The sequence below is a fragment of the Ahaetulla prasina genome, chromosome 1 (genome assembly GCF_028640845.1).
Source record: "Ahaetulla prasina isolate Xishuangbanna chromosome 1, ASM2864084v1, whole genome shotgun sequence".
NCBI lineage: Eukaryota > Metazoa > Chordata > Lepidosauria > Squamata > Colubridae > Ahaetulla > Ahaetulla prasina.
The window spans coordinates 87,910,863-87,937,866 of record NC_080539.1 but is presented as its reverse complement, the minus strand read 5'-3'; the positions used below and the strand labels follow the sequence as shown (position 1 = coordinate 87,937,866).

Genomic DNA, 27,004 nt, shown 5'->3' with positions numbered 1-27,004 from the left:
CCCCATGGCAACAGTCCTTTGAAATAGGATGGGCTGAGACAAAATTGTGAGCTATGATTCTGGAATGTCCACATCACATCTAATGGAGTCTGACTGTCTAATATAATGAAACACAGGATATTCCAGATGTGTTATGCTACTAGGGATAGATTAATATGCATATAGTAATCGACTTACAACCTCAAATTTACACAAACTGGGATCAGAACTTCCATTGCTAAGCTAGGTAGTTGTTAGTGAGTCATGCCCAATTTTATAAACTTATTTTTTGGCTCTGGGTATTAAGTGAATCGCCATGATCGTTAAATGAATCGGGTGGTCATTAAGTGAAATCCATCTTCCCCTATCGATTGCTTGTTGGAAGCCAGCTGGGAAGGTCATAAATGGTAATCCTATGGCTCTGGGATGCTGCAGCTATGATAAATACATGTCAGATGCCAAGCACACAAATTTTGATCACATGACCATGGGGACATTGTGAAGATTGTAGAGCAGGGGTGAAATGCTCCTGGTTTGGACTGGATCACCCGATCTGGTAGCGATGGCGGTGGGTAGTTCAGAGAACCGGTAAGCAAATCCCTGCCCCCCCCACATGCTCAGCTGAGCTGCGTGATCATCAGAGGCTTATTTTTTTACTTTTAAAAGCATTTTTCTACAACCTCTTTGGCGAAGAGGCTGTAAAAGGCTCCTCTGGCGATCCCAGCTGAATTGCCTGATCGTCAGAACACTTTAAAATATTTTTTTCTACAACCTCTTTGGCCGAAGAGGCTGTAAAAAATGCTTTTAAAGGGTTCTGGCGATCAGGCAACTCAGCTGGGATCATCAAAACCCTTTAAAAGCATTTTTTCTACAACCTCTTTGGCGGAAGAGGCTGTAAAAGGCTCCTCTGGCGATCCCAGCTGAATTGCCTGATCATCAGAGGCTTTTGTTTTCTTTTAAAATCATTTTTTCTCTTTTTCGGCCAAAGAGGTTGTAAAAAAAATGCTTTTAAAAGTAAAAAAAAAAAAAAGTTGGCCATGCCTACCCAGTCACATTACACCCCCCCACCAAGCCACACCCAAGAACTGGTAGTAACAAATTTTACATTTCACTCCTGTTGTATAGTGAATGCAAGACCTGGTTGCAAGTTACTTTTTTCCGCACTATCATACCTTTGAACAATCATTAAATAATAGAATAGAATAGAATAGTCGAACGACTAGCCTTGTGGTGCAACCAAAACAATCTGGAACTGAACACACTCAAAACCGTAGAAATGGTGGTAGATTTTAGGAGAAACCCTTCCATACTTCCACCTCTCACAATACTAGACAACACAGTATCAACAGTAGAAACCTTTAAATTTCTAGGTTCTATCATATCGCAAGATCTAAAATGGACAGCTAACATCAAAAACATCATCAAAAAAGGACAACAAAGAATGTTCTTTCTGCGCCAACTCAGTAAACTCAAACTGCCCAAGGAGCTGTTGATTCAGTTCTACAGAGGAATTATTGAGTCTGTCATTTGCACCTCTATAACTGTCTGGTTTGGTTCTGCAACCCAACAAGAAAGACACAGACTTCAGAGGATAATTAGAACTGCAGAAAAAATAATTGCTACCAACCTGCCTTCCATTGAGGACCTGTATACTGCACGAATCAAGAAGAGGGCCGTGAAAATATTTACAGATCCCTCACATCCTGGACATAAACTGTTTCAACTCCTACCCTCAAAACGACGCTATAGAGCACTGCACACCAGAACAACTAGACACAAGAACAGTTTTTTCCTGAAGGCCATCACTCTGCTAAACAAATAATTCCTTCAACACTGTCAAACTATTTACTAAATCTGCACTACTATTAATCTTCTCATCGTTCCCATCACCAATCTCCTTCCACTTATGACTGTATGACTGTAACTTTGTTGCTGGCAATCCTTATGAGATATATATATATGTATATAATTTATATCCTGCCCTTCTCCGAAGACTCAGGGCGGCTTACATTGTGTAAGGCAATAGTCTCATTCTATTTGTATATTTATATACAAAGTCAACTTATTGCCCCCCCAACAATCTGGGTCCTCATTTTACCTACCTTATAAAGGATGGAAGGCTGAGTCAACCTTGGGCCTGGTGGGACTTGAGCCTGCAGTAATTGCAGGCAGCTGTGTGTTAATAACAGGCTACATTAGCCTGTTGAGCCACTTCCCAGCCCTTTGATTTACAGTATATATTGATATACTGACCATCCATTTATGACTGTATGACTATAACTTGTTGCTGGCAATCCTTATGATTTATATTGATATATTGACCATCAATTGTGTTGTAAATGTTGTACCTTGATGAACGTATCTTTTCTTTTATGCACACTGAGAGCATATGCACCAAGACAAATTCCTTGTGTGTCCAATCACACTTGACCAATAAAAAATTCTATTCTATTCTATTCTAAATGGTTGTAGGTCAAGGACTATCTCTATTTATAAGAACACATAAAATAAGCCCTTATAATATGAGAATAAATGACTTTTAGAAAGTTTAAGAGTCAAAGTGCAACTTATTTATGGCTGTGTAAAGGTATCATGTTTTTTATCATGTGATACTCTTGATTCTTTTGTACTCACTTGGTGGAAATTAAAGAACATGGGTTACATATAGAGGTGGGTTTCAGCAGCTCCTGACCAGTTATGGAAAACTGGTAGTGGAAATTTTGAGTAGTTTGGAGAACTGGTAAATACCACCTCTGACTGGCCCTGCCCCAACTATTCTCTGCCTCCTGAATCCCAGCTAATTGGGAGGAAATGGGGATTTTGCAGTAACATTCCCCAGGATTGGGGAGGGAATGGAGATTTTACAGTATCTTTCCCCTGCCATGCCCACCAAGCCACGCCCACCAAGCCATACCCACAGAACCGGTAGTAAAAAAAATTGAAACCCACCACTGGTTACATAGCATTGCCCAGGCTAGTGCCCTCTGGCTATGTTGTGGGGCTGTCTCGTCCCGGACTTCCACTGCTAATCTGGCCAATTTTCTGGATGGAGATTCAAGGAATCTCCAGAATGATCCATTGCTGGAAGTTTTCAAGAAAAGATTGGACAACCATTTGCTTGGGATAGTATAAGGGCCCTGTGATTCTATGAGACAGCATGGGAGTTGGAGAGGATACCAGGCTGATCAAACGTTAGCTAAACTTCTCTTTCCCTATCCTTTCCTTTTGAAATGTAATTATAACTCCAGTTGTTAGATGGTGCCTTTGCTTGCTTCTGCTTGGTTTCACTTGGCTCAGGCTTTGTATGCTAAAGGAGATGTTAAGTGGTTGCCTCAGCTACAAAAGCAGTTGCTATACACTCTCCAGTGTATCTGTTTATTTGTTCTGCTTTTTTTGTTCATGTCCTAATAGCTCATGACAAAGGCTGCACGTGAATGGCTGTTTTGTTTTGATGAGAAACCTTTCACTGACATATCAGAGGTTAAAAAAAAGAAGAAGACAAAGACAAAAACTAAACCAGCGATCAGAGATCAGCAAAACCATCTTAATCATGTATAGAATGGTCTAGAGCAGTGGTAGTCAACCTGGTCCCTACTGCCCACTAGTGGGCGTTCCAGCTTTCATGGTGGGCGGTAGGGGTTTTGTCCGATACTGAAGCACTTTCCTTTTTTTAATTTAATTGACTTTAAAAAAAAATTTCATAGCATTATTTAAAAACATTTTCATTAAGTTTTCATAAAATTCCCCGTGACAATTTAAATTTCTGAAAATATACTATTTGTATTGCCCGCGCATAAGTTTAGTTCACGTTACGTAAGTGAAACTAAATGGTAAGTAATTATTATTATATGCCTTAACGTGCTGTAACTCTGCTTTACAAGTTTTATACAGTAAAGTTATTTCCCTACTTTATAAATCACCATTACTGTGGAACTGGTGGGCGGTTAGAAAATCTCTAATAGAGATACAAAAGTGGGCAGTAGGTATAAAAAGGTTGACTATCCCTGGTCTAGAGCAACAGCTGCAGTTTTACAGATGGAAATTGTGGCATAAATCCTACCCGTATGGCTATCCCTCAAGCCCAAAATTAGTAAGACTATTTGAGGTCTGCTTCTCCCAGTGTCTTACTTTAAATACATCTGAAAATGAAATTAGTTTGGGTGAAGAAATGCTCAAAGCTTAGTGAGGCAGAAGAAATACACCAAAGGTATTCACCACAAATCTGATCTTTTCTTTCTTTTCTCCTGTTTTTCCAAGGGCAGGGAACTGTTGCTGTGCTTTCATTCCCTATTTCCATTGCCAATTGATAGAGCTCTATCCAGATTGAAACTGGTATCATTTTGAGGCCTGGCCTTATCTCAAATATTTAAAAGGTCTCTCTTACCTTCTCTTCATCTTAGGGAGCCTAAGGCCCCAATTTCATTTTTTTTACAAACTCACATACTCATATTGGGTTTTGGCTCTGTTCATTTGCAGATCTTGGCATGTTATAAAAAAACTCAGCTCTCACCTTCAAGTCAATAAAAGTTGCACACCTTTTCTATAGATATTCCTCTGTTCCCCTTCTGAGCTGTTGTCTGTTGATTCCTCAAGTATCAGTAATGATTTTAGCCTCAAAGCATTCAGTTTGGTGGTATCATCAAAAGCATTTACTTGTTCCCTATCAAATCCTAAAGTGACTTTCAGTCTTCTTTGGAAGCCCAAACCATCTGATGAACAAATATCCACCTATTTACTATGCATTTTTCAATTTAGTTAGATTCAATTAGATCTTTCATTGTGGTAGCCCCCTACAGATCAGTCAGGCAGAAATTATATCTGTCCCCACAAATGTGTAAGAACAGAGCAGGCAGATGGAGGGGGAGTTATATATGTCATAAATTTGGAGTCCTTGCATTCCCACAAGCATTCCAAGTTCAATCCCTCCTGAATTCTGTTGACCCTTATCTGGTGCCAATTTATTGTTGACCTTTAGTTGACCAAATACTTTATCGGGTTGAATAAATATTTTATGCTGCAACTTTACGAACGGTCCTGATTTTTTGTGTCTGACAAAATGCATTGCAAATGTCATAGGAATTAGGAAATACTGATTACCAGCTGGCATAGAAGTTTCCCAAAGAGAATGTAATGTAGCAGCACATAGAGCCTACAATGGTCCATTTACATCCAAATTTCTTAATGATGACAGATGGGAGAAACATGGAGGACAGGATGAGAGTAGCATAGATCACACTGAGGGAGGCAACTCCCAGGCCTTCTTCGGAGTGGAGGCTGCTCTGTACAGACAAAATGCAACAGAGGCACATATTTATAGCAAACATCATAATATAGGGGGGACAATGATTAATAGAAAAAGGGGAAGAGACAGTTAAGCCAGAAAAGTTTGGTAATGAAACTATGATATCAAACACATGACAAATGCATTACCATTACCAAAATTGAAATAAATAAATTACAAAATGCTGCCTGTGCTTACTGATCTCTGAAGAAATCAGAGCATTTGGGTGATAATATCATCACACACATTTCATCAAGCCTCCCTACCACCACCACCCCGCCCCCGGATGTCCATAAATTAAGCTCCTCTCTTGCGGCACTCATACTCATCAGTCTTTATTGCATAGAGCAATGCAAATATAGTGCGTCTCTTGCTTTAAAAAGGAACCAGATTGGCCAAGCCGTCAATTGCCACCAATGACCAATTAAAGGGCTAATGATTATCCAAAGCTACCCCAGCCTGAGAAAGTTAGGTGGTACATTTTACAGAGGGAACAAAGAGTTAAGATGAGGGTGCATGGCCCACAGCTGCATAATGGACAGAGAAACTGACTTTGTTGTAGGTTCTTTCAGAGGCTGTAAAGGAAATGGCAGGAGTTTTGCACTTTCAGAATTACAAGGATTTGAATCTTTGAAAGTAATCTTACACTAAGGAAGTATTAGCACATCTGATCATGTTTCCTGTCTGGTCTACCTGGGATGATTGACAGTTCATGTAGTCATGAAAGGACAGCAGGCTGTTGGGAATGAATATTGCTGAAAGGAGAGAGATGCTGAGGATTTTCTGCCCCCATACAACAAAAAAATATTTGGTCACATCACCAGGATCACTGCCCTTATCTTGAGGCACTGGTGATTTATTTCAGTTTGGGGGTTAAAACTTTCCTCCATTATGCAATCTCACCTCATCTGTTTGAAAACAATGGCATTTTGCCTCCGAAAATCAGAATTTCCTAAGACAGCATAAAGAACATTAAAATGACAGAGAATAGTTTTAATAGCAATTAAAAGAAATAATAAAATAAATAAAGCATCCACCATAGTGCATTAAATTCACCATGCAATATGTATTTAATATAATAGGTGTTATACATCACACATACACACATGCATGTGTACCTATAGGTACACATACGCATGTGTGCCTATAAATCTACATGATCAGGAAACAATGAAAGCAGAGAAATGTGAAAAGCAAAAGAGAGAGGAAGGGAGAGGGTACAATTCATTATCTGCATATACTGGAATGAATAGCGCACAACAGTATCTCATAGATCCAAATAAAGTTCACCTACCTGAAGGTTTTGGAGTCCTCCATAAGCAGTAAAGAGAAATGTGAATCCAAATGAAATCACAAGAATGTTTTTCAGATATGAGTCCATAGCTGAGTCATAGAAGTTCCCAGTGGAGAAACCTGGTTTTCCTTCACCTTTAACGTAAAGGAGTCATGTTAGCTACATGAATACCTGCCCATGAATGTTGCCTTCTTCAGTTTTGAAAATGCTACAGGTCCACTAGCAATGGCAAGAAATGGTACCAATTAATTTGATTTGAAGTATTGATTGGGTTCCACCAAAGGCGTATGACATTTATACACCCAATTTTGTAAATCATTTCTAGCCACAAGGGAACTTTTTGAAACAGATCTCCCTTCCTTGCCCACTCACACTGAAGGAGAAATATATTTTAAGAAAAAGGTGGGTGAGCTACAGTTTTAGCTTGCCATTCCATTGGAAAGGTCACTTGGAAAGCTGTAGCAGTGACTATTCCCCAAAATACTGTCCCTCAAACTATTTTCTTCCAGATATGTTGGAGTCCAATTCCCGTCACACCCAGCCAGGATTTAGGTAATTGGACTCCAAGATATTAGATATCTTTGTGACGCTCATGTGCTGTACACACTTAAAAAAGAGAATGTATGTGCAACAAGCCAAATTAAACCCTTCTGCATAGAACGAGAAGCTGAGAGATGTACTGTAGTGTAGAAACAAAGAAACCAAGGAGCAAAGTACAGATACAAAGCAGCATCAAGAATGTTATGTATCTTTGAATATTTTGGCGGGAACCAAGCACGTTGCTGATTGGTTGAAGCCGCCGGTTAAACAGTATATAAAGGGTTGTTTCTCCCCAGTTTGTTGCTGGGTTCACCATATATTAAAGAGCTGTTGTCACTACCCTGGTCTCTAGCCTCGTTACTTCCCGAACTTAACACTGGCGACGAAGGTGGGATCTCGAGGCTAAGGAGCACCAGAACCGAGCTGAAGCACGGCAGAACCGAACCCAGCAAACACAGGGCAGAAAAGCGGAGATGGCCAGTTACACTCCGCCCGCACCGTTTGACCCAGCTAGAGAGAAATGGGGAACGATATGACCCGCTTCAAAGCTTTCTAGAAGCCAACGAACTGCAAGGAGTTCCAGACAACCGCAAAAGGGCATACTTGAGCCACTGCGGTCCCGAGGTCATCGACATCGCGAAGCCCTGGCAGAGCCAACGCCGATACAATCGGTATCGTGGCAAACTCTGCAAACCCTGCTAAAAAACCATTTCGCGCCAACGCCGTCCAAATACGTGCGGCGTTTTGAATTTGGAGAGCGCCGGCAGCTAGAGGGCGAATCCATCGGCGACTACATGGCCGCCCTGCGGAAAGCCTCCAAAGACTGTGGGTACCGAGACCTGGACGAGGTGCTGCTGGAGCAACTCATCAGGGGGGTCAGAGACATGCGTTTGCGGAGGCGGCTGCTATCGAAAAGCAATCTGACGCTGGCGAACGCCCTGGACGAAGCCCGAGCGCATGAAATGTCCACCCAAGCGGCGGAGACACTGCAAAAGCCTCTCACACCAAAGGCGAGCACAAAGTCAACCCCGGTGCACCAAGAAGAGATCCAGACCGAATCCGACGGAGAGGATGAGGAAGGGGTCTGCCGAACCGAGAAACGGGGCAAAGAGGACCGGGACGAATGCGGAAGTTGCGGAGGTCAACATCAGCGCCAACGCTGCAAGTTTAAGGACGCAACATGTCGGCGGTGCGAGAAGAAAGGGCACCTAGCTCAAGTCTGTCGAGCTCCCCAACCTTCCCGCCGAAAATTCAAATCGGCCAATCAGAGCGCGGGATCGGCAAGGCGACCCGCGATTGGCTCAAACAAAAAAGGCGCGGATTCGAACCAAACGACTGTGGTCATAGGTCACTCAACCCGAGTGGAGAAGAAGATCTTCACCAAACCCAAAATAGAAGGAGTACGGTGCCGACTGGCGGACACGGGTCAGCGATCACCATCATGTCCTGGGACACTTTGGCGAAGTCACTGCCAGCAGTCGCGAAGCGCCACCTGCAAACACAACGGCTACGAGTCCACGACTACCAAGGGAATCGCATCCCTGTTCGAGGGACCACCTCCGTCCGAGTCGAGTACGGACCACACAAGAAGACCCTGCCCATCACAATCGCCGAAGGGACCCTGCCTAGTTTGTTGGGACTAGACTGGTTTCGTGCACTGGGCATGGGAGTGACTGGCATTTACAAAAGTGACTGTAACCTGAAAGACATACTCATGAACGAGTTCGAAGATGTCTTCAAGGACTGCCTGGGCAAGTACAAGGGGACCCCTATTTCCTTCAACTTAGACCCCCAGGTAGCTCCCATTAGGTTAAAGGCAAGGAGAGTCCCTTTTGCCCTTAAACCTAAAATTGACAAGGAGCTAGATAAGCTCATAAATCAGGGGATTTTGGTGCCAGTCGATCACGCAAAGTGGGAGACGCCAATCGTCACCCCAGTAAAACCAGATGGGTCAATTAGAATCTGCGCTGACTACAAGGCGACGCTAAACAAAGCCTTACAGAAAAGCGCTTACCCGGTTCCCGTGGTGCAACACTTGCTGCACTCTTTGGGGCAAGGGCAAGTCTTTGCAAAGTTAGACTTGGCTCAAGCCTACCAACAACTGCCCGTAGACGCCAACACAGCCGAAGCCCAAACGATTGTAACTCACAGGGGGGCCTTCAAGTGTACCCGATTACAATTTGGGGTGAGTGTGGCACCGGGGCTGTTCCAAAACTTGATGGAACGACTTCTGCAAGGGCTCCCAGGGGTAGTTCCCTACTTCGATGATGTGTTGATATCAGCAGAAAACGTAGAGGAATTGGGGGAGCGTCTGAGAAAGGTTCTGGGCATTTTCCGGTCAGCCGGACTAAAGGTTAAAGTGAACAAATGCCAGATAGGGGTAGAATCCGTCGAATTCTTGGGCTACCGAATAGACAAGAAAGGAATTCACCCCACTGAGAGCAAAGTCAAGGCAATCAGAAAGGCTCCAGCGCCCAAAAACAAAACAGAGCTACAGGCATTCCTGGGGCTAGTGAATTTTTACGCGGTTTTTTAAAAACAAAGCGACTGCTGCTGAACCGCTGCATAAGCTTCTAGGAAAAATACTGTTTGGTCTTGGGGAAAGTCGGAAAGTAGGGCTTTCAAGCAGTAAAAACCTGCTCTCAAGTGATAGCCTGCTCATCCAATATCATAGCTCATTGCCCTAGTGCTGGTTTATATGCCTCCCTTACGGGTGGGGCTGTACTCAGCCACAGACTTCCAAACGGCACAGAAGCCCCTATAGCCTTCTACTCCAGAACGATGTCCTCCCAGAGAGGAACTATAGCCAGTTAGATAAAGAAGCGCTAGCAATTGTGTCAGGGTGAAAAATTTCACGAATATGTTTTTGGGCGAGACTTTGAAATTGTGACTGACCACAGACCGCTGTTAGGAATACTGGCTGGCGATCGCCCAACGCCTGTGGCACTTTCGCCACGATTGACCCGATGGACTATTTTCTTAGCCGCTTATTCTACAAGCTGCAGCATCGACCAGGAAAAGAAGTGGGGCATGCAGACGCTAAGCAGATGCCCACTACCAGGGGCGATCAAGACCCCACCCGGGACGCCCATCCTGCTTATTGACTCTTGACTCTGGCCCAGTCACATCTAAGGAAGTGGCTCGGCATCATACCGACATTATGTTAAGGACTGTACCGGTTGGGTACAAGAGGGTGTCAGCGCTACCGGGCTTAACGGTTTAAGGAATTTGTAAAAACGTGATGAGCTCTCGGCTCAAGGGGTGCCTGTTATGGGGTGATCGTGGTAATCCCGGATAAATTAAGGGGAAAGGTATTGGACCTCCTCCACGAGGGTCACCCAGGGATCGTAAGGATGAAGGGGCTAGCAAGAAGCTATGTGTGGTGGCCACTCATGGACTCAGAGATTGCTGAGAGGGTAGGGAAATGCCAGGCTTGCCAAGAGTCCAGACCTCTACCCCCAACGGCCCCAGTCAGGGAATGGGAAAACCCCAAGGGCCCTGGTCAAGAATCCACATTGATTTTGCTGGCCCTTTCCACGGCCAAACCTTCCTCGTGGTTGTCGACGCATTCTCTAAATGGTTGGAGATCATACTCATGAAATCCACCACGGCCGAGGCAGTAATCGCAGCCCTGCGCCACCTATTCGCAACCCACGGGTTGCCTGACACTCTGGTGTCCGACAACGGCCCGCAATTCACGGCAGCCCAGTTTGAGGAATACTTGGCAGAGGAGGGCATCCAACATGCCCTCTCTGCGCCTTTCCACCCTGCGTCGAATGGCCTTGCAGAGCGTTCCGTCCGGAGCGCTAAGGAGGCATTGTCCAGGCTCAAGCCAGGTGACTGGCAAACAAAGATAGATTTCTTTCTGGCCGTTCAGCACAGAACCCCAAGCACTGCTACAGGCAGAAGCCCAGCCGAATTATTGATGGGACGGAAACTCCGGTGCCCACTTGACCGGTTGAATCCCCATTACACACCAGAGGGTTACAAGGGGAACTAGAAAAACAGAGAAATGGGCATAGGCGATCGAGTGTGGGCCCGCAACTATGGGGACGGCCCAAGTTGGCTCGCAGGGCAAATCATAAAAGCAACCGTCCAAAGTCATACTTGGTTGAGTTACAAGACAACCGAGTATGGAGGCGCCACATAGATCAGATAAGGAAACGAATAACTGAACAACCCGAGCTAAATGAGACAGATCATGACCACTCCTTATTTGAACCCACAGCTGACCATAACCCGGGAGGCGCAAGACTTAGCTGAGGTCCCGGAGGTCCAGCGACGCCATCAGGTTCCCGAGGAAACAGCAGGAAAATTACAGTAATCCAAGGCCGGATGGCCAAGAAAAAGAGTCTGCAGTAATCCAGGGCCCGATGGCCTAGAGAAAGAGCTGGGAGGAGAAAACAGCCCCTCCGACCAGCTCAAAACACCACCCAGGACTGAACCGCAGGTCCGAAAGAATTGGAACACTGCTATCATGTCTCCCCTAGTCCTTCTTTTCATTAAACTAGACATACCGAGTTCCTGCAACCGTTCTTCATATGTTTTAGCCTCCAGTCCCCTAATCATCTTTGTTGCTCTTCTCTGCACTCTTTCTAGAGTCTCAACATCTTTTTTACATCGTGGCGATTAAAACTGAATGCAGTATTCCAATTCCACATTATAAAGTGCCATTAACACTTCACGTGATCTTGATTCTATCCCACTGTTTATGCAGCCCAGAACTGTGTTATTTGCTCAATAATATTTGCTCAATATTATGTTGTTAACAATGTATTTTAATTGTAGTCTTTAACATTTAGGCTTTTTGTGATAATTTTTTTATTATAAGCTACCCAGAATCAACCAATCTTTAATTGTGATCATAGACCAGAGTTAAAAATTAAAACATTAAAATAAAATAAAATAAAATAAAACAAAGCAAAGTTATATTACAACAAATGATAATATCATCCATGGGCTGCCAAACTCTGTCTGATTTTACAGACCGAATAGCTGAATTTAAGGAAACATTCAAGGAAACTGTATCATACTGCTCTGATAGTAGCAGCTGTACATAAAGGAGACCAGAATTTCCCAGATATTTTACAAAGTAAGGAGTTATAAAATGAGTCCATGAATAGAGAGATCACCCAGAGTCACTTTATGTTGAGATGGGTGGATATATAAATGAGATTACTAAACAAATAATTAAATACAGGTAGTCCTCAACTTACAACCATTCCTTTAGTGACCATTGAAAGTTACAACAGCACTGAAGAACGTGATTTAGGACTGAAGAACGTGATTTAGGACTGGTTCGCACACCATTGCGGCACTTCCATGGTCATGTAATCAAATCTGGGCGCTTGGCAACTGGCATGCATTTATGAAGGTTGCACTGTCCAAGGTCACATGATTTGCCATCTTCCCAACCATCTTCTGACAAGCAAAGTCAGTGGGAGAAGCCAGTCTTGCTTAACAGCCGACTGATTCACTTAACAACTGCAGTGATTTGCTGAACAACTGTGGCAAAAAAGTTCATAAAAATGGGGCACGGCTCCTTTAAGAGCTGCTTTGCTTACTAACAGAAAAGCTGGGCTCAGTTGTGGCTGTAAGTCGAGGACCACCTACGAATCAGAATGGTGTACCAAAGCAAAAATTTGTATCTGACTCTGTGATCTCAGGAGGTGAACGATGGCTTCTGAAGGAAAAACCATCTGCTTCTCACTTTTTCCCCTCTCCCTCTCATCCTCCCTCTCTCCACTTTCAGCCTGTCAAACAACTAACTATAAACCAATGTTTAATATGGAACATTTTATCCAGAACTGGGCCAGCATGATTCATGCCAGCTCTATTTAGATCAGGGGAATCCAACCTTGGCAACTTTAAGACTGGTGGACTTTAACTCCCAGAGTTCCTCAGCCAGCTTTGCAAAACAAAGCTGGCTGAGGAATTCTGGGAGTTGAAGTCCACAAGTCTTAAAGTTGCCAAGGTTGGAGATCCTTGCTCTGGAGGGTCTTCACACCACCAGACCTGCTTCCCTACTTTTCCCCCATCATGCTTTTTGTATGAACTGCAGGCTTAGTATCTCAGTTCACATTGAAAAGTATGAACATTTTCTTTTGTGCCTGCACATTCATACTTCTGCACCACTCCACAGAAAAGGAAACTGAAAGCTCTGTTCAGATACTATGGGTTTTTTTTTTTTTTAATATAAAGGCACTGAATAATATCAGATGTTGCATTTAGAGCGGAATTCAACCTGGATAGAATCCTTCTGTAAAAAGGCTCCCGGTTCCATCCTTCCAGAGCTGATCATTTCTATTTTCTTCGCAGAAGGATCATTTCTTGTCCTTTTGACCCGTTGTGACATTTCCCCAAAAGATCTAACTCAGAGGCATTTGGGAGCCATCCAAACCAAGCCCTTCAGGGAGCATTGTTTTTGATCTAAGGCAGAGGCCCATGCGATAAGAAAGGGGATCATGTCCAAATTTCTCAACCACCTCGAAAAAAGACTGGCAGCCCAGGACAACTCATGTCCCTGGAGCTCTCGTGTGGAAAAAGGAGAAATTGAAACTGGGATCAAAACCATCTTATTCTTCTCACCTCCAATGTTAAATTTGTTGCTTGGATAGCTATTCTGCTGCAATGTCTTTTATTCTCTCTTTTCCCCCTCTCCCCTCTCATCCCTCCCTCTCTCCACTTTCAGCCTGTCAAACAACTAACTATAAACCAATGTTTAATATGGAACATTTTATCCAGAACTGGGCCAGCATGATTCATGCCAGCTCTATTTAGATCAGGGGAATCCAACCTTGGCAACTTTAAGACTGGTGGACTTTAACTCCCAGAGTTCCTCAGCCAGCTTTGCAAAACAAAGCTGGCTAAGCAAAGCTGGCTGAGGAACTCTGGGAGTTGAAGTCCACCAGTCTTAAAGTTGCCAAGGTTGGAGACCCCTGATTTAGATAATTGCATGCCTTGGCAAAGCAAAAGGATGTGAGGACTTTTCCACAGAGGAAAGTGGGAAGGCTGCATTTCAGACGATTCTGGTCAGAAAGAGATCAAAGCATTGACTCATGCAACCCGTCCTTGTCACCATATATATATATATATATATGTTTTCTGAGGTTTTCACGGGTGTTTGTATGTAGGTTTTTGGTTATTTGGGTTTTCTCCCGCGTAAAATTGGAGGTGTCTTGGCGACGTTTCGACGAAATCTCATTCGCCATCTTCAGGCTTCAGCTTCGTGCTTCTGGGAGCAATGTGTGATTGCAGCTGTTTCTTCCTTTTTAACTGCTAGTGGGGGTTTGAACTGATTGGGTGGGAGCTGGGCTGTGCTCTGATTGGATGGGAGGTTTTTTGTGCTCTGATTGGCTGGGGTTGTGTCCTGTTTGGGTGGGGGCTTGGTTGTGCTCAGATTAGTCTGAGTTGCAGGGGGATTTGAGCTGGTGAGCTGCATTGCTGTTGTTTGGCTTCGTGTTCGTGTTCGTGCTACATCTTCATAGTGGGTGTCAGTCTGCTGCATGTATGGATTAGAGGGGTTTGAAATGGCTAATGTTGCAGCTGCGGTCTGGCTTCTGGTCCTTGGTCATGCTTCATGATCAGTGTGGGTTTGGGTCTGCTTTCTGGGTGGCTGTGTGGTGGTACATCCTGTGTGGACCTCGTGAGTGTGGGTCTGGTGTCATTCCTCGTGTTAGGGACTCGTTTGTCAATAAGGGTTTGTATATATAGGGTTTGTACCATGCAAAAAGAGAGAACTATTATATCATTCAATAGCTAGTGTCAGTTAGTGGTTTGGGAGACCAACAGCCAATTTTATTTTCCATTTTTGCAGATTCAGTCAGCTCAGTTCTCTGGTTGTCAAACTGAAACTGGAAGTTGTCACCTACCCTGTCATATTTTGATTTATCTGGCCCATGAATAGCTCATCTGTTCAAAAAAAAGCATCTTTCTCAATCCCTGCTACATATGATTGATTTAATGTAGGAGACACCTTCCTGGAAAAGAAGGTCTTCTATTACTGTAGTAATCTATGGTATTAATAGATTACTATTTTAATTAATAATTAATTAATAATCTCATTAATCTCCCATTAATAATCTCTCATATGGGTGACTGCTAACACCTTTTTTATACTGTGTGTACTTGTGGAAAAATTGAGAATTTTAGGTACCAAAATATTCCTCCTAAATTGAGTTTGGTTTATCTGCAAAGTATACATAGTACATTTTCCCCTCAGTTTTTTATATCCTGAATATACTTATAAATAAGCCCATCCACACATAAACTGACCTTGAATTTATTTCCAAAATACCATGGGAAATGTGCCACCCGTGGATATGCCGATTGTAAATATATGAAATTCCAAAGGTCAGCTTATTTGTAGGTGGCACATTTTTCATGGTATTTTGGATATAAATTTGAGAGTCAGCTTATCCACCGATGGGCTTACATTTGAGTGTATACTGTACAGTAATGCAACCAAAAAATGCTGAATGCTATAATTATTTTCTTTAAATAGTCACAATTATCTTATATCTGCATCAAAAAGTAATTGAAATTATTGGACTCTTAACATTTTTCTTAATATTACTGAACTGGTATGCATACCACTTTTGTCTACAGTATTTATTGTACATTCTGAACTAATATCTTTCACATTTACCAATTTTTCAAAAGTGTGTTTGAGTAGGTGTCTAACAAATAGACACCCACAAGTCTGGCCAGGGCCCCTGGACTTCCAAAATTTTGTTATCTCAGACTCCCTGATAAGACCACCATGATAGCTGTGAAATTGACCAGAAGCAGCCTTAAAATGTCAGCTTATGCAAACAGCTCCGGAGATAAGGCTTAAAAGAAACCTAATCCAGAAAATCAGCTATCTGGTCATGCTCTTATACTGTAGTACCTTGAAAAATACTTCCATGTCATTCTCCAGTTTAGTTTCATCATCTCCAAAAAAGACTGTCTCCTCACAGCTTTATTCTCCACTTGAGATGTTGATTCTCCAGTCCTAGCAGTCTTCCTGAAGCATTTTAGTTTGATAGTACCTAATCAGATTGAGGGCTAGATCCACTGAAGTACAGAGATATCAAATTGTATTCATAGATTGCTAGACAGGCAGATTGTGTGTTTGTGTGTGAGAGAGGAGTGTGTGCATATTATTATTTACATCTTTGAACACATATACGTGATCTATTTTTCTCTCTCTCTTTCTCATTCCTTTTAAATGGAGATATCATTCATAGGGCAATGATACATCACATGTTTACATGTAAGGTGATGCCAGCATGTGATATAACACTAACCATTATCACCAATTAAATGCACTTTTCTCTCCCCTTCTGCCCTCAACTTGTGGTCTCTCATTTTTTGGTCCATAAATAACAACAATAGCTTCTTACATCATTCTGTGTAATGGTATTCTGTATTCTTCCTGTCACCTTTTGAACCTTAAAACAGCTCAAAAGGTGACAGGTTCTGAATGCAGAATAATATACAAATATTGCAAAAGAAATATATTTTGCAGCAAAAATGATATTATTATTAATAATGATAATTTATTAGCCACCAACTTCAATGGACTTCAAAATATTTTGGTAGGGAGTGGTGAGGGGAAGTTTTAAGTTCTTCTTGATGAGTTTTTTTTAAATTTTAATAGCAATAGCATTTAGACTTATATGCTGCTTCACACTGCTTTACAGCCCTCTCTAAGCAGTTTACAGAGTCAGCATATTGCCCCCAACGATCCAGCTCCTCATTTTACCCACCTCAGAAGGATGGAAGGCTGAGTCAGCCTTGATCCCCTCAGGATCGAACTGCTGGCAGTGGACAGAATTAGCCTGCAATACTGCATTCTGACCACTGCCCCCCCCCCATTTTAAAGTTCTCCTACTCTACCTGTGGATTTTAATAGGAGGCTTCCATTTCCTGCTTTTTTGGCTTGTTTATTTCCAAGGAAATCAACTGAGGAAAAAACATTGGAGCAAGTGCAAGATTATTTTGATGGCAGTAGTAATTGCTCACAGGCATTCCTAGAGCTTTGACCAATCTCATTAACGGGAAGTCACTGGAGACATAAGCTGGTAAAACTATTTCTATTGCTGAATCCTCCTGCACTTGCTTCTCAGCGACACTACACCTAGGCAGTCTTGTCTTCTAACTTATTCAGTCAGGTTACCTTTGAAATCATGTCTCCATCCCACCCATAAAAGGACTGATGGCAATTGTCCGAGAGTGAGGTTGGATATCTGAGCTGCTATTTCAAGGCAACCTCTTCTCAGGCTGGCAGTCCTATGCTATTTAACTCTGTCTCAGTGGTGGGATTCAAAATTTGTTACTACCAGTTCTGTGGGCATGGCTTGGTGGGCATATCATGGCTTGGTGGGCGTTGCAGGGGAAGGATACTGCAAAATCTCCATTCCCACCCCACTCCAGGGGAAGGATACTGCAAAATCCCCATTTCCTCACGATCAGCTGGGACTCAGGAGGCAGAGAATAGATGGGGCGGGGCCGGTCAGAGGCAGTATTTACTGGTTTTCTGAACTACTCAAAATTTCCACTACCAGTTCTCCAGAACTAGTCAGAACCTGCTGAATACCACCTTTGGTCTGTCTCCTTATTCTATTTGAATACGTTTCCCAATCGAAACAGAGAACTTTTATTACGTGTTAGTCTCTGTTGCCTGGACACACCATGCTCACTCTTTCTGAAACACGCCTTCAAGCAAGAATCAAAAGTGTGTTGCAATGCCACCTCCTTCTTTCACCATCCTCATCTTAATTTCATACAATGATTTGTGAATACAGAAGTGACCGCCCAAATTACCTGGTTCCAGGAAGAAAGGAATGTATCAGCAAGGTTACTTGCTTCTCCTCCCCAACTGACTAAGCAGGTTTGAGCAAAAAATGGCCACACTGTCAATTACCCCACAAATGACTGTAGAGGTTTTGCCATCCCCTCCCCAATCCAGACATCCTTGCCATGACTTTGGACTTATTTTATTTTGGTGAGTCTTACAACTTTGGTTTCTTAACCATTATTTAGGGCACGGCAATATGTGCAAACGAAGCCACATGGGTAAATGAATGCCATATTCATACGGCGTTCCTAAAAGCCATATGATTGATTTGAGGCTAATGTGTTGAGTTGAACCCAGCCACAAGGAATGTAAAAGATTTATTATTTAACATACTATAGGGGCTCTTCAGTTGGGTAAGAAACCACGATTTGTACAATGGGTAAACCTAACCAAGTGATTTACTCAAGAATCTAGGATTAAACCAAGTCATGACTTACCACAATGAATACTTTCAGTGAAACAGGAGCCTTCTTCTTGTATACATATTCTTGTATATGTAGAAAAGAATTCTACCCTAATTTACTCTAGTGCCCTAATCTTGATTCATTTAGCATTTCATTAAGGGAGGAAGGGAAAAGCCCATCCAAGTTTTATCCAATTTTAAGATTTTGCATATTTGCAGATTTTTTTCTTCAGCGTGTGCTGCTAGCATGAGGTGAGCAGAACTGAGAGGCTAGGCTGTGCCTAGATAGGAAGGTTAGAAAGGGCTACACAGGAAGAAGGAGGGTAGTGATAACTCTTCCCACCAGCATCTTTTCTGAAATTTTCACTAGGTTCACAATATTGTTCATTTGCACATGTTGTTGAGCATAGCATTGCTAAAAAGTTTTGCTGCCTTAAAAAGAGGTACTGTAATTACATTGCCTAGCTTGTCTGAGGTAATAAAGATGTTAATAATAGAAATGGCTTTTCCTAAACAATCCTCTCCTCTCCTCTCCCCCCGCCCCGCAACTTCCTAGGGAAAAAAAAGCAATGCAGAAATTGTACTTTAAAGGTGCGGTTAATTATGCCATATCTTTAAACCGCTGCCATTGAGAGCAATTTAAAAAAAATGGAACATTTTTCTTAAACAGAATGCATGCAGCCACATTAATGCCTATAAGCATTAAATCCAGAAGGGCATTAATGACTCTTTTTTAAAAAAAAAAAAAACTGGCAACTCGTGCTGGAGTGTGTGTGGAGAAGAAAGAATAGAAATTTAACACAAAAGAGTTCATCTATCAGAGCCGTCTATAAACAGATGACAAGATAGGCCAACCAGAGGCCTTTGAAATGTAGTAATTAGCAAACAAACTCTGATAAAATCCAATCTTTTTAAAATGTAGCTCTTTTCATGTGAGATAGTATTCACTTGCAGTGGAGTCTTTACAGTCATCATGAGCCAAATATATATTTCAATTCTCTCAATCTTTGAACAGAACTAAGGTAGTCCTCGACTTACAACAATTTGTTGAGTGACTGCTTGAAGATACATCATCATCACTGAAAAAGTGACTCATGAGCAATTTTCAGACTTAAAGACCATTGCAGCATCTTAACAATCACATGATCAAAATTCAGGCGCTTGGCAACTGACTTGTATTTATGACAGTTGCACTATCCTGGGATCATGTGATTATCAATGTAACCTTCCCAGTAGGCTTCCGACAAGCAAAGTCAATGGGAGAAGCCAGATTCATTTAATGACTGCATGATTCACTGTAGTAATTCACTTAACAACCGTGGCAAGAAAAGCCATAGAATGCCCCAAACTCACTTAACAAGTGCCTTGATTATTAACATAATTTTTGGGCTCAATTATGGTTGAAGGTCGAGGACTACCTGTATTAGAACAAGAATCTGTAATCATTCCGTTCTGATGGGAGAGTTGGAAACAATATGGAAACTGGAGAAACTGGAAATGATCTGGAAACTATTGCTGCACTTACCAGCAAAGAGCTCTAGTGATGTCTGACCATCAAGGGGTCATCTATCCCAGGGGTTAAATCTAAATTTTTTTGCTACCGGTTCTGTGGGTGTGGCTTGGTGGGCATGTGATTGGGTGGGCATGGCCAACTCAATGTCACTCACATCAAGGAGTGCCTCATCTGGCCCCTCCCCTCCCAGCCATTGCTTGTCACACCCAGCCTCAACGTATCTATAGTTCTGTAAAAATGTTGTTCATCTCTACCTAATAAAGTTGTTTCAACTTTATTATCTACATACTATAGATGCACTTTATGGACCACTGAAAGGAGAAAATGACTCATATGTTTTGTCCAAGAGTGTGATAGGCAACAGGCTTTTAAGGGGCTGCCACAAAGAAGGAGGGGCAATGTATTTTCCAAAGCACCAGAAGGCAAAACAAGAAGCAATGGATGGAAACTGAAGAAATAGAGAAGCAATCTAAAACTAAGAAGAAACTTCCTGACAGTGAGAACAATTAACCAGTGGAACTGCTTCACTAGTAAGGGCTTTCTTTTGCTCCAGAAGAAAATCAGAATAAAGAACTGGAAAAGCCTTCACAGAAAGAGTCTTTTTTGTTCTGCTGTGGAAGAAAAATAGAAGACAGAGAAATCTTCCCTGGAAGAGGCTCTCTGCTTTTGCTCCAGAGGCAGTTTCTTTTGAGGCAGTTTATCAATTCAGGCAAGATGGTTTGCAGCTTCACAATATTGAAAGGAGGTGATAATTGCTCGTCTGAATGCCCAGACATCTTATTAAAACTAGTATTCCTTTCCCTGCTTGGGGTGGGAGTGGGAGGAAAAAAAGCCGCAAAAAGTTTTCCTTTATTATTCTAGCTGAGGGCAAATGAGACTAAGACTCATTTGCTGTTTCTTAGCTCAGCTGAGGTGGCAATTGCTCTGCCACGCAAATCAGCTGAGCTAATAAACAATAGGAGATGTGAGAGGAGGGGGAGGGCAGGTGGGCAGGGCCAATCAAAATTTTCCTTACCAGTTCTCCAAACCAGTCAAAATTGTCCCCACTGGACAGCAGAACCAGTCTAAACTGGTAGCATTTCACCCCCGATCCATCCTCTCCTTTCAACAGAAATCCCATGAAATATCTCATATTCAATGTGTTTAACATCTCATTATTAACCTGAAACTGATACAAAGTTATAGATGGCTCCATAATAAATACAGAAACTGGACAACCACATCAAAAAGCCCCTTAAGAGTCTACCCAAGAAAGATCAAATTATAAAAGACAAGAACTCTGGCAAATGAAAAGCAGTGGACCCATTCTCCCACATTTCTATGGACACCCAGAAATACACAAGTCCAACATACCTCTTTATCCAATTGTACCATTCTGAGAGACCCTAATTTACAATATAGTCACAAAAAAGAAGAAGAAGCTTGGACACCTCGTAAAGGAAAGTAAATATTACATCAACACCCCACCATAGTGATTCCAGAAAATCAAAGCCCTAAAAATAGAGGAAGATGAAATTATAATTTCATTTGATGTCATAAAACCCTTCATGTCTATAGGTTGGGAATTAGCAAAGGAATCCATTGCATCAGTACTACAGAGCATGCCTGATTTAGACAAATATGCTAAAATCAAAGTACCCAGATAATAAACCACATCAGCCTCTGCCTCACATCCAGTTTGATGGACAAATATACCAATAAATCAGAGGCACACCCATAGGAACATAGGAGGAGTCATAGGAGACAGCCTAATGCAGTGTATAGAAACTATAGTACTCCCACACATGAAACCAAACATGGATCTGGTATGGATCTGGTATGTAAATGACACTTTTGTCTTAATAGAAAAGGAACAACACAAGACAATCAACAATATCTTCAAAGGAATAAAATTGACAAGGTAGGAAGAAAACAACAACTACTCTCCCTGGATATCCTTATCAGTAGAGGAAACAATGGCAAATAAGAGACACACGTCTATTGAGAAAAACAACCCATACTAACCAGTGCTCCCTTACCAAAATAACAAACCAACCTCCCACAAGAGGAACTATGTGGAAACATTATTCAGACAAGCATAAATGCACTGCAGCACCTGGAATACCGGAAAAAAGAAAGAGATCACTTACTGTATACAACATCTTCCAACAAAATAGACAACCATGCAACTTTATCAAAAACTGCCTGACCATTTAACTGACTATAGCATAACCAACCTAAGAGTGAAAAGGATAACACTGCCATAATCCAAAACATCTCAGAAAAAACCAAAGATTGTGTGCTACAGCATCACATAGCACACAAACCAATTTAAGCCCTCCAAAACATCTCAATAAACCAACAGACCCAGTAGTCCAAGAAGAAAAAGCAGCTGTCATCTGCTGTACAACATACAATTTAAGGACTGTAACTGCCACTAGGTAGGACACGCAGAAGGCGAGCAGAGCACATCCATGAAAACCAACGAGAAGATTTGGTGAAATAATCTCACTTGATGAAATAATCTTATGTCCTCTTCATTAGTCAACACCCAGATAAACAATGATTAACATCAAACAAACAATTAACCAGAAAACAATACCCTAATAAGGAGCCACCCAGGAGAAAGCCACACCTCCACTGAAACTGGCAAGCTACTGTGTACACTGAATGGCCTTAAAGCATAGAGTTTGTGGTTCCTGGTTCCTGCAGTTTGTGGTTCCTGGTTCCTGCAGCCATTGAATGGAACAAAGAAAGTGTGGTGGATTGCAACATGGATATGTTGGGCTCACAGTACAAGAATGCTACACATGGCAGAAGACAGTCTATTTGGAAACCTCTTTATGCAACCATTGGGTCCATAACTATATCATGCTACAATTGTATAACCTCCTGTTGTTTAGTCCTTTGCAAATTGTTTGAATAAGCATTGCCCATGCCATATTTTGAACAGTAACAACATTGCAGTAATGGGTGGTGCAGTAGTTAGAATACAATATTGCAGACTAATTCTGCTGACTGCCAGCAGTTTGATCCTGACAGGATCAGGTGGACTCAGCCTTCCATCCTTCTGTGGTCAGTAAAATGAGGACCCAGATTGTTGGGGGCAATATGCTGACTCTGTAAACTGTTTAGAGTGGGCTGTAAAGCACTGTGAAGCGGTATCTAAGTCTATTGCCATTTATAAGCACAACTAATCAGAATAATTTCCTCAGATTTTAACATGATTTATGTCTCAGTAATAATTTTAGAATCTGTTCCACCTATTCTCTAAGCCAAGCACCTGTGACCTTTTGTATAAGTTCAGGCAAAGGACAACCTGGATGTACAGATGAGTTGGTTTTGTTGCTTCCTTATTTTGGAAAACAACTTGACATACTCCTTTTCCAATAAATTTCCATTTTCTTTGTGCAATATATGTCATAGTACTGCTACAATATGATATAGCCAGAATTGAAATATGATCAGTTTAAGTTCATTGTGAAAAATGTCCATGGTAGCAAATACCACGTCAGCAATCTAATCAAATAAAGCCTATCCAGTAGCAATCCTGATGTTAGAAATAGAATTTCATCAAGAAATTCTGAAACAATCGTTCATCCAAGCAAAAGTAATGGCTTTAGAGACTTGGGATTTAGCACTGAGTCTCTGTTGCTTAGATGGAACAAAAAGAGGAGCCTATCATCATGGCAAAATGAAGGGCTGATGAATAGGGCAAGGAGATGACTTGAGATCACCCACAAGTGCTTCGGATAGCTGCTCTTTATTAGATTTTGGACTGGGAGGGATTGGTTTAGAGCTCTGGGAGATATTTGTCAAGAGCTGTCTTGTTCAAACTGTGGTTGGTGCCTTTGAAAGAACATTAAGTTCACATATTTTCATCCGTTTGTATGTAGTAAACAGCCAAAGAGTTTGATTTTAGAAAGCTACAAACAGACTAAGGGTCCAGATAAATGTGAAATAAGATTTTGGAATTAATTATGAAGATTTTTTTCCTGTGGGAAATGCTTTTGTTTTGAAACATAAGATTAGATTTTAAAACTTAGGCACTAGAGGGAATTAGCGGGAGACTGTAAAGATTACAATTCAAGGAGGACACTTAAATTTACAATTACAGAATGAAACAAAATATGTTACTATAGGATAAATTGAACAATGGAGTGAAAAATTAATTTTAAGAGTGTCTGATCTATAGATAGACTGCATCTAAAAGATGCTATGGAAGAGGAGTACATTCTACCTAATAAGAGTGAGACTGATTTGAAAGTGGATTTCTGTGACATGGAAAACCATTTTACACTGCACATATTAAAAAACTGGCATATGTTTTAATAATTAAAAGGGAAATACAAACAATAAACTGGAAAATTGACCTGGATAGCCTTCCTATATTGGATTCAACAAATGAGGTTTGTTAGAAGTAAAAGCAAGGCATATAAAGCTGTTTTATTTGATCAAGGTTAAAAGAGAGATGTTGCTATTTCTGATAATCTCTATAGACTTTTGCTGATATCAGGACTGAAATAACAATGGTTTATGAGAGAGTTGGGATATAGGAAGAAGAGATCATATTTTGTATTTCAAGAGAAGTTACTACCATAAAATTGCTTATACTTGTGATGAAGTTGAAAAGCCAATTGTTTACAATATCTTTTTTCTTTCTTTTCTATTTTTCTTTCTATTCTCCCCCTTTTTCTTTCTTTTTTGCACTTTTTACTCTTTCTTATTATTATCCTTTTTTGTAATTTGTATTGGTTTTTACTGTTGCAATTATAATAATTAATAAATTTACTATTTTAAAAAATGAAATTCTATATGACTAGCCACCAGGTGTCATTGAAGCATAAGTTTGCAAAGCAGTGGTCAGCCCAGCCACCATTCTGCTCTTTGGCAGTTAGGACAGCTTTTTTTTTAAAAAAAACCAAACAAATTACACGAATGGAGACAAGCAAGAGGTCTGCCTTTCAACAGCACAACAAACTGTGCAGCTGTGTTTTCAGGCTGCTGGCCAAGTGTATGTTCTTTTTGCTGTTTTTCCCTCCAGCTGCTACAAAGGGCTGACCCATGACAAGCCAGAAGGGAATATGTGTTTGTGGGTGGGGGTGGGACATCCATACACAGCCAGTTAACAACACATAAGGATAAAACCACAAAAATGCAAATGCTTGAAAGCGTGATGCAGAGATACCATTGTTTGCCTTGAACTATCGCAATCCTGACTCCTCTTGGCTGGTTTCCACTACACTAAAGCTATGCAAGATCTGGCTGCTACGGAGGAGGAGGAGAGGAAGATATTCAGTCTAATCTGCTTCAGAGCTTGCTCAGCTCTTTCATGTGTTTCCTCCAGAGTCACGGGGGATACTTTCTGACACTTTTGAAATCTTTGTGTGTGTGAGAGAAGATGTTGTTCTGATTGTCCCATGTCTTTCTTTCCAGCTTCCTGTAGAATAGAATAGAATAGAATTCTTTATTGGCCAAGTGTGATTGGACACACAAGGAATTTGTCTTTGGTGCATATGCTCTCAGTGTACATAAGGAAAATAAAATACATTCATCAAGAATAAAAAAATACAACACTTAGTGATGGTCAAGTTACTAATAATATAATATAATATAATATAATATAATATAATATAATATAATATAATAGAATAGAATAGAATAGAATAGAATAGAATAGAATAGAATAGAATAGAATAGAATAGAATAGAATAGAATTTTTTATTGGCCAAGTGTGATTGGACACACAAGGAATTTGTCTTGGTGCATATGCTCTCAGTGTGCATAAAAGAAAAGATACGTTCATCAAGGTACAACATTTACAACACAATTGATGGTCAATATATCAATATAAATCATAAGGATTGCCAGCAACAAAGTTACAGTCATACAGTCATAAGTGGAAGGAGATTGGTGATGGGAACGATGAGAAGATTAATAGTAGTACAGATTTAGTAAACAGTTTGACAGTGTTGAAGGAATTATTTGTTTAGCAGAGTGATGGCCTTCGGGAAAAAACTGTTCTTGTGTCTAGTTGTTTGATGATGTCTATCAAATCATACTAGAAAACAAATAAAAACAATATAATTGAAAGATACAAGCAACATGGTTATAGTCATAAGTGGGAAGAGATAGATACTAGTAAGGAAGAGAAGAATAATAGAAATACAGTTTTAGTAAATTATTTGACAGTGTTGTGGGAATTAGTTGTTAAGCAGAGTGATGGCATTCAGGAAAAAACTGTCCTTGTGTCTAGTTGTTTTGGTGTGCAGTGTCCTATAGCGTCTTTTTGAGGATATGAGAGTCTGTAGATATTTTCACAACCCTCTTTTTGACTCGTGCAGTACACAGGTCCTCAATGGAAGGCAGGTTGGTAGCAATTATTTTTTTCTGCAGTTCTAATTATCCGTTGAAGACTGTGTTTGTCTTGTTTGGTTGCAGAGCCAAACCAGACAGTTATGGAGGTGCAGATGACAGACTCAATAATTCCTCTGTAGAACTGAATCAGTAGTTCCTTGGGCAGTTTGAGCTTTCTGAGTTTGGGCAGAAAGAACATTCTTTGTTGAGCTGTTTTGATGATGTTTTTGATGTTAGGTGTACTGAACATGTCCATGTACTGAACAGGTATAGACTTCAACTCTATTTTTCCTCAGCCAAAGGGCAGATCTGTACCAGGGATGAACATTGTCTAGAGCATTGTTTCTCAAGCTGTGTGGACTTCAACATCTTGCGTGGGGAATTCTGGGAGTTGAAGTCCACACAGCTTAATGTTGCCAAGGTTGGGAAACACTGGTCTAGAATTTGCCTTACAGTCCAGCATTCCCTGGTGAGAATGTCTTTGGCGTCAGCTCCAGAAGATAAAGGTAGAGGTTAGTTAAAGTGAATTTTGATCTGAGAAACCAGTGTTAGAATAGATTAAAGGTTACCTTCTGTTATCTGGGTGTTTTAATGCAAAGATGATTCTGGCTCCCTGAAGCGAAGAAAAAAGACATGCAATAAATGGCCAGTCACTATATTTACTCCTTCTCCCTCTCTTTATTGATCTTGTTTTGTTATAAGATGGGTAGCAAATGAATTCAATAAATAAGCAAGCAAGTAAGTAAATAAACGTTAGTTTATAGTTTAGTTCTTCATGGTATGCTAGCATTGTCCTAAAATATTTTTTCTTTCCA

The 27,004-nt window shown here is 41.2% G+C and overlaps 1 protein-coding gene across 6 annotated transcripts in view; it reads right to left on the bottom strand.

Annotated features, from left to right (window-relative positions):
- The window catches only part of UNC93A (unc-93 homolog A), a 40,121-nt gene extending 17,668 nt beyond the window's left edge, over positions 1–22,453 (bottom strand). Inside the window, exons 1-3 of one of the 6 annotated variants that reach the window (XM_058167890.1) lie at positions 22,435–22,453; positions 6,555–6,688; positions 5,077–5,258 (exon numbers count right to left, since the gene is read on the bottom strand). In XM_058167890.1, coding sequence (XP_058023873.1) covers positions 5,077–5,258; positions 6,555–6,641 — 269 coding nt within the window. In that variant the 5' untranslated portion in view covers positions 6,642–6,688; positions 22,435–22,453. The other 5 variants (XM_058167880.1, XM_058167873.1, XM_058167867.1 and 2 more) reach the window with 5 other exon arrangements.
- Between the last annotated feature and the right edge of the window lie 4,551 nt (positions 22,454–27,004).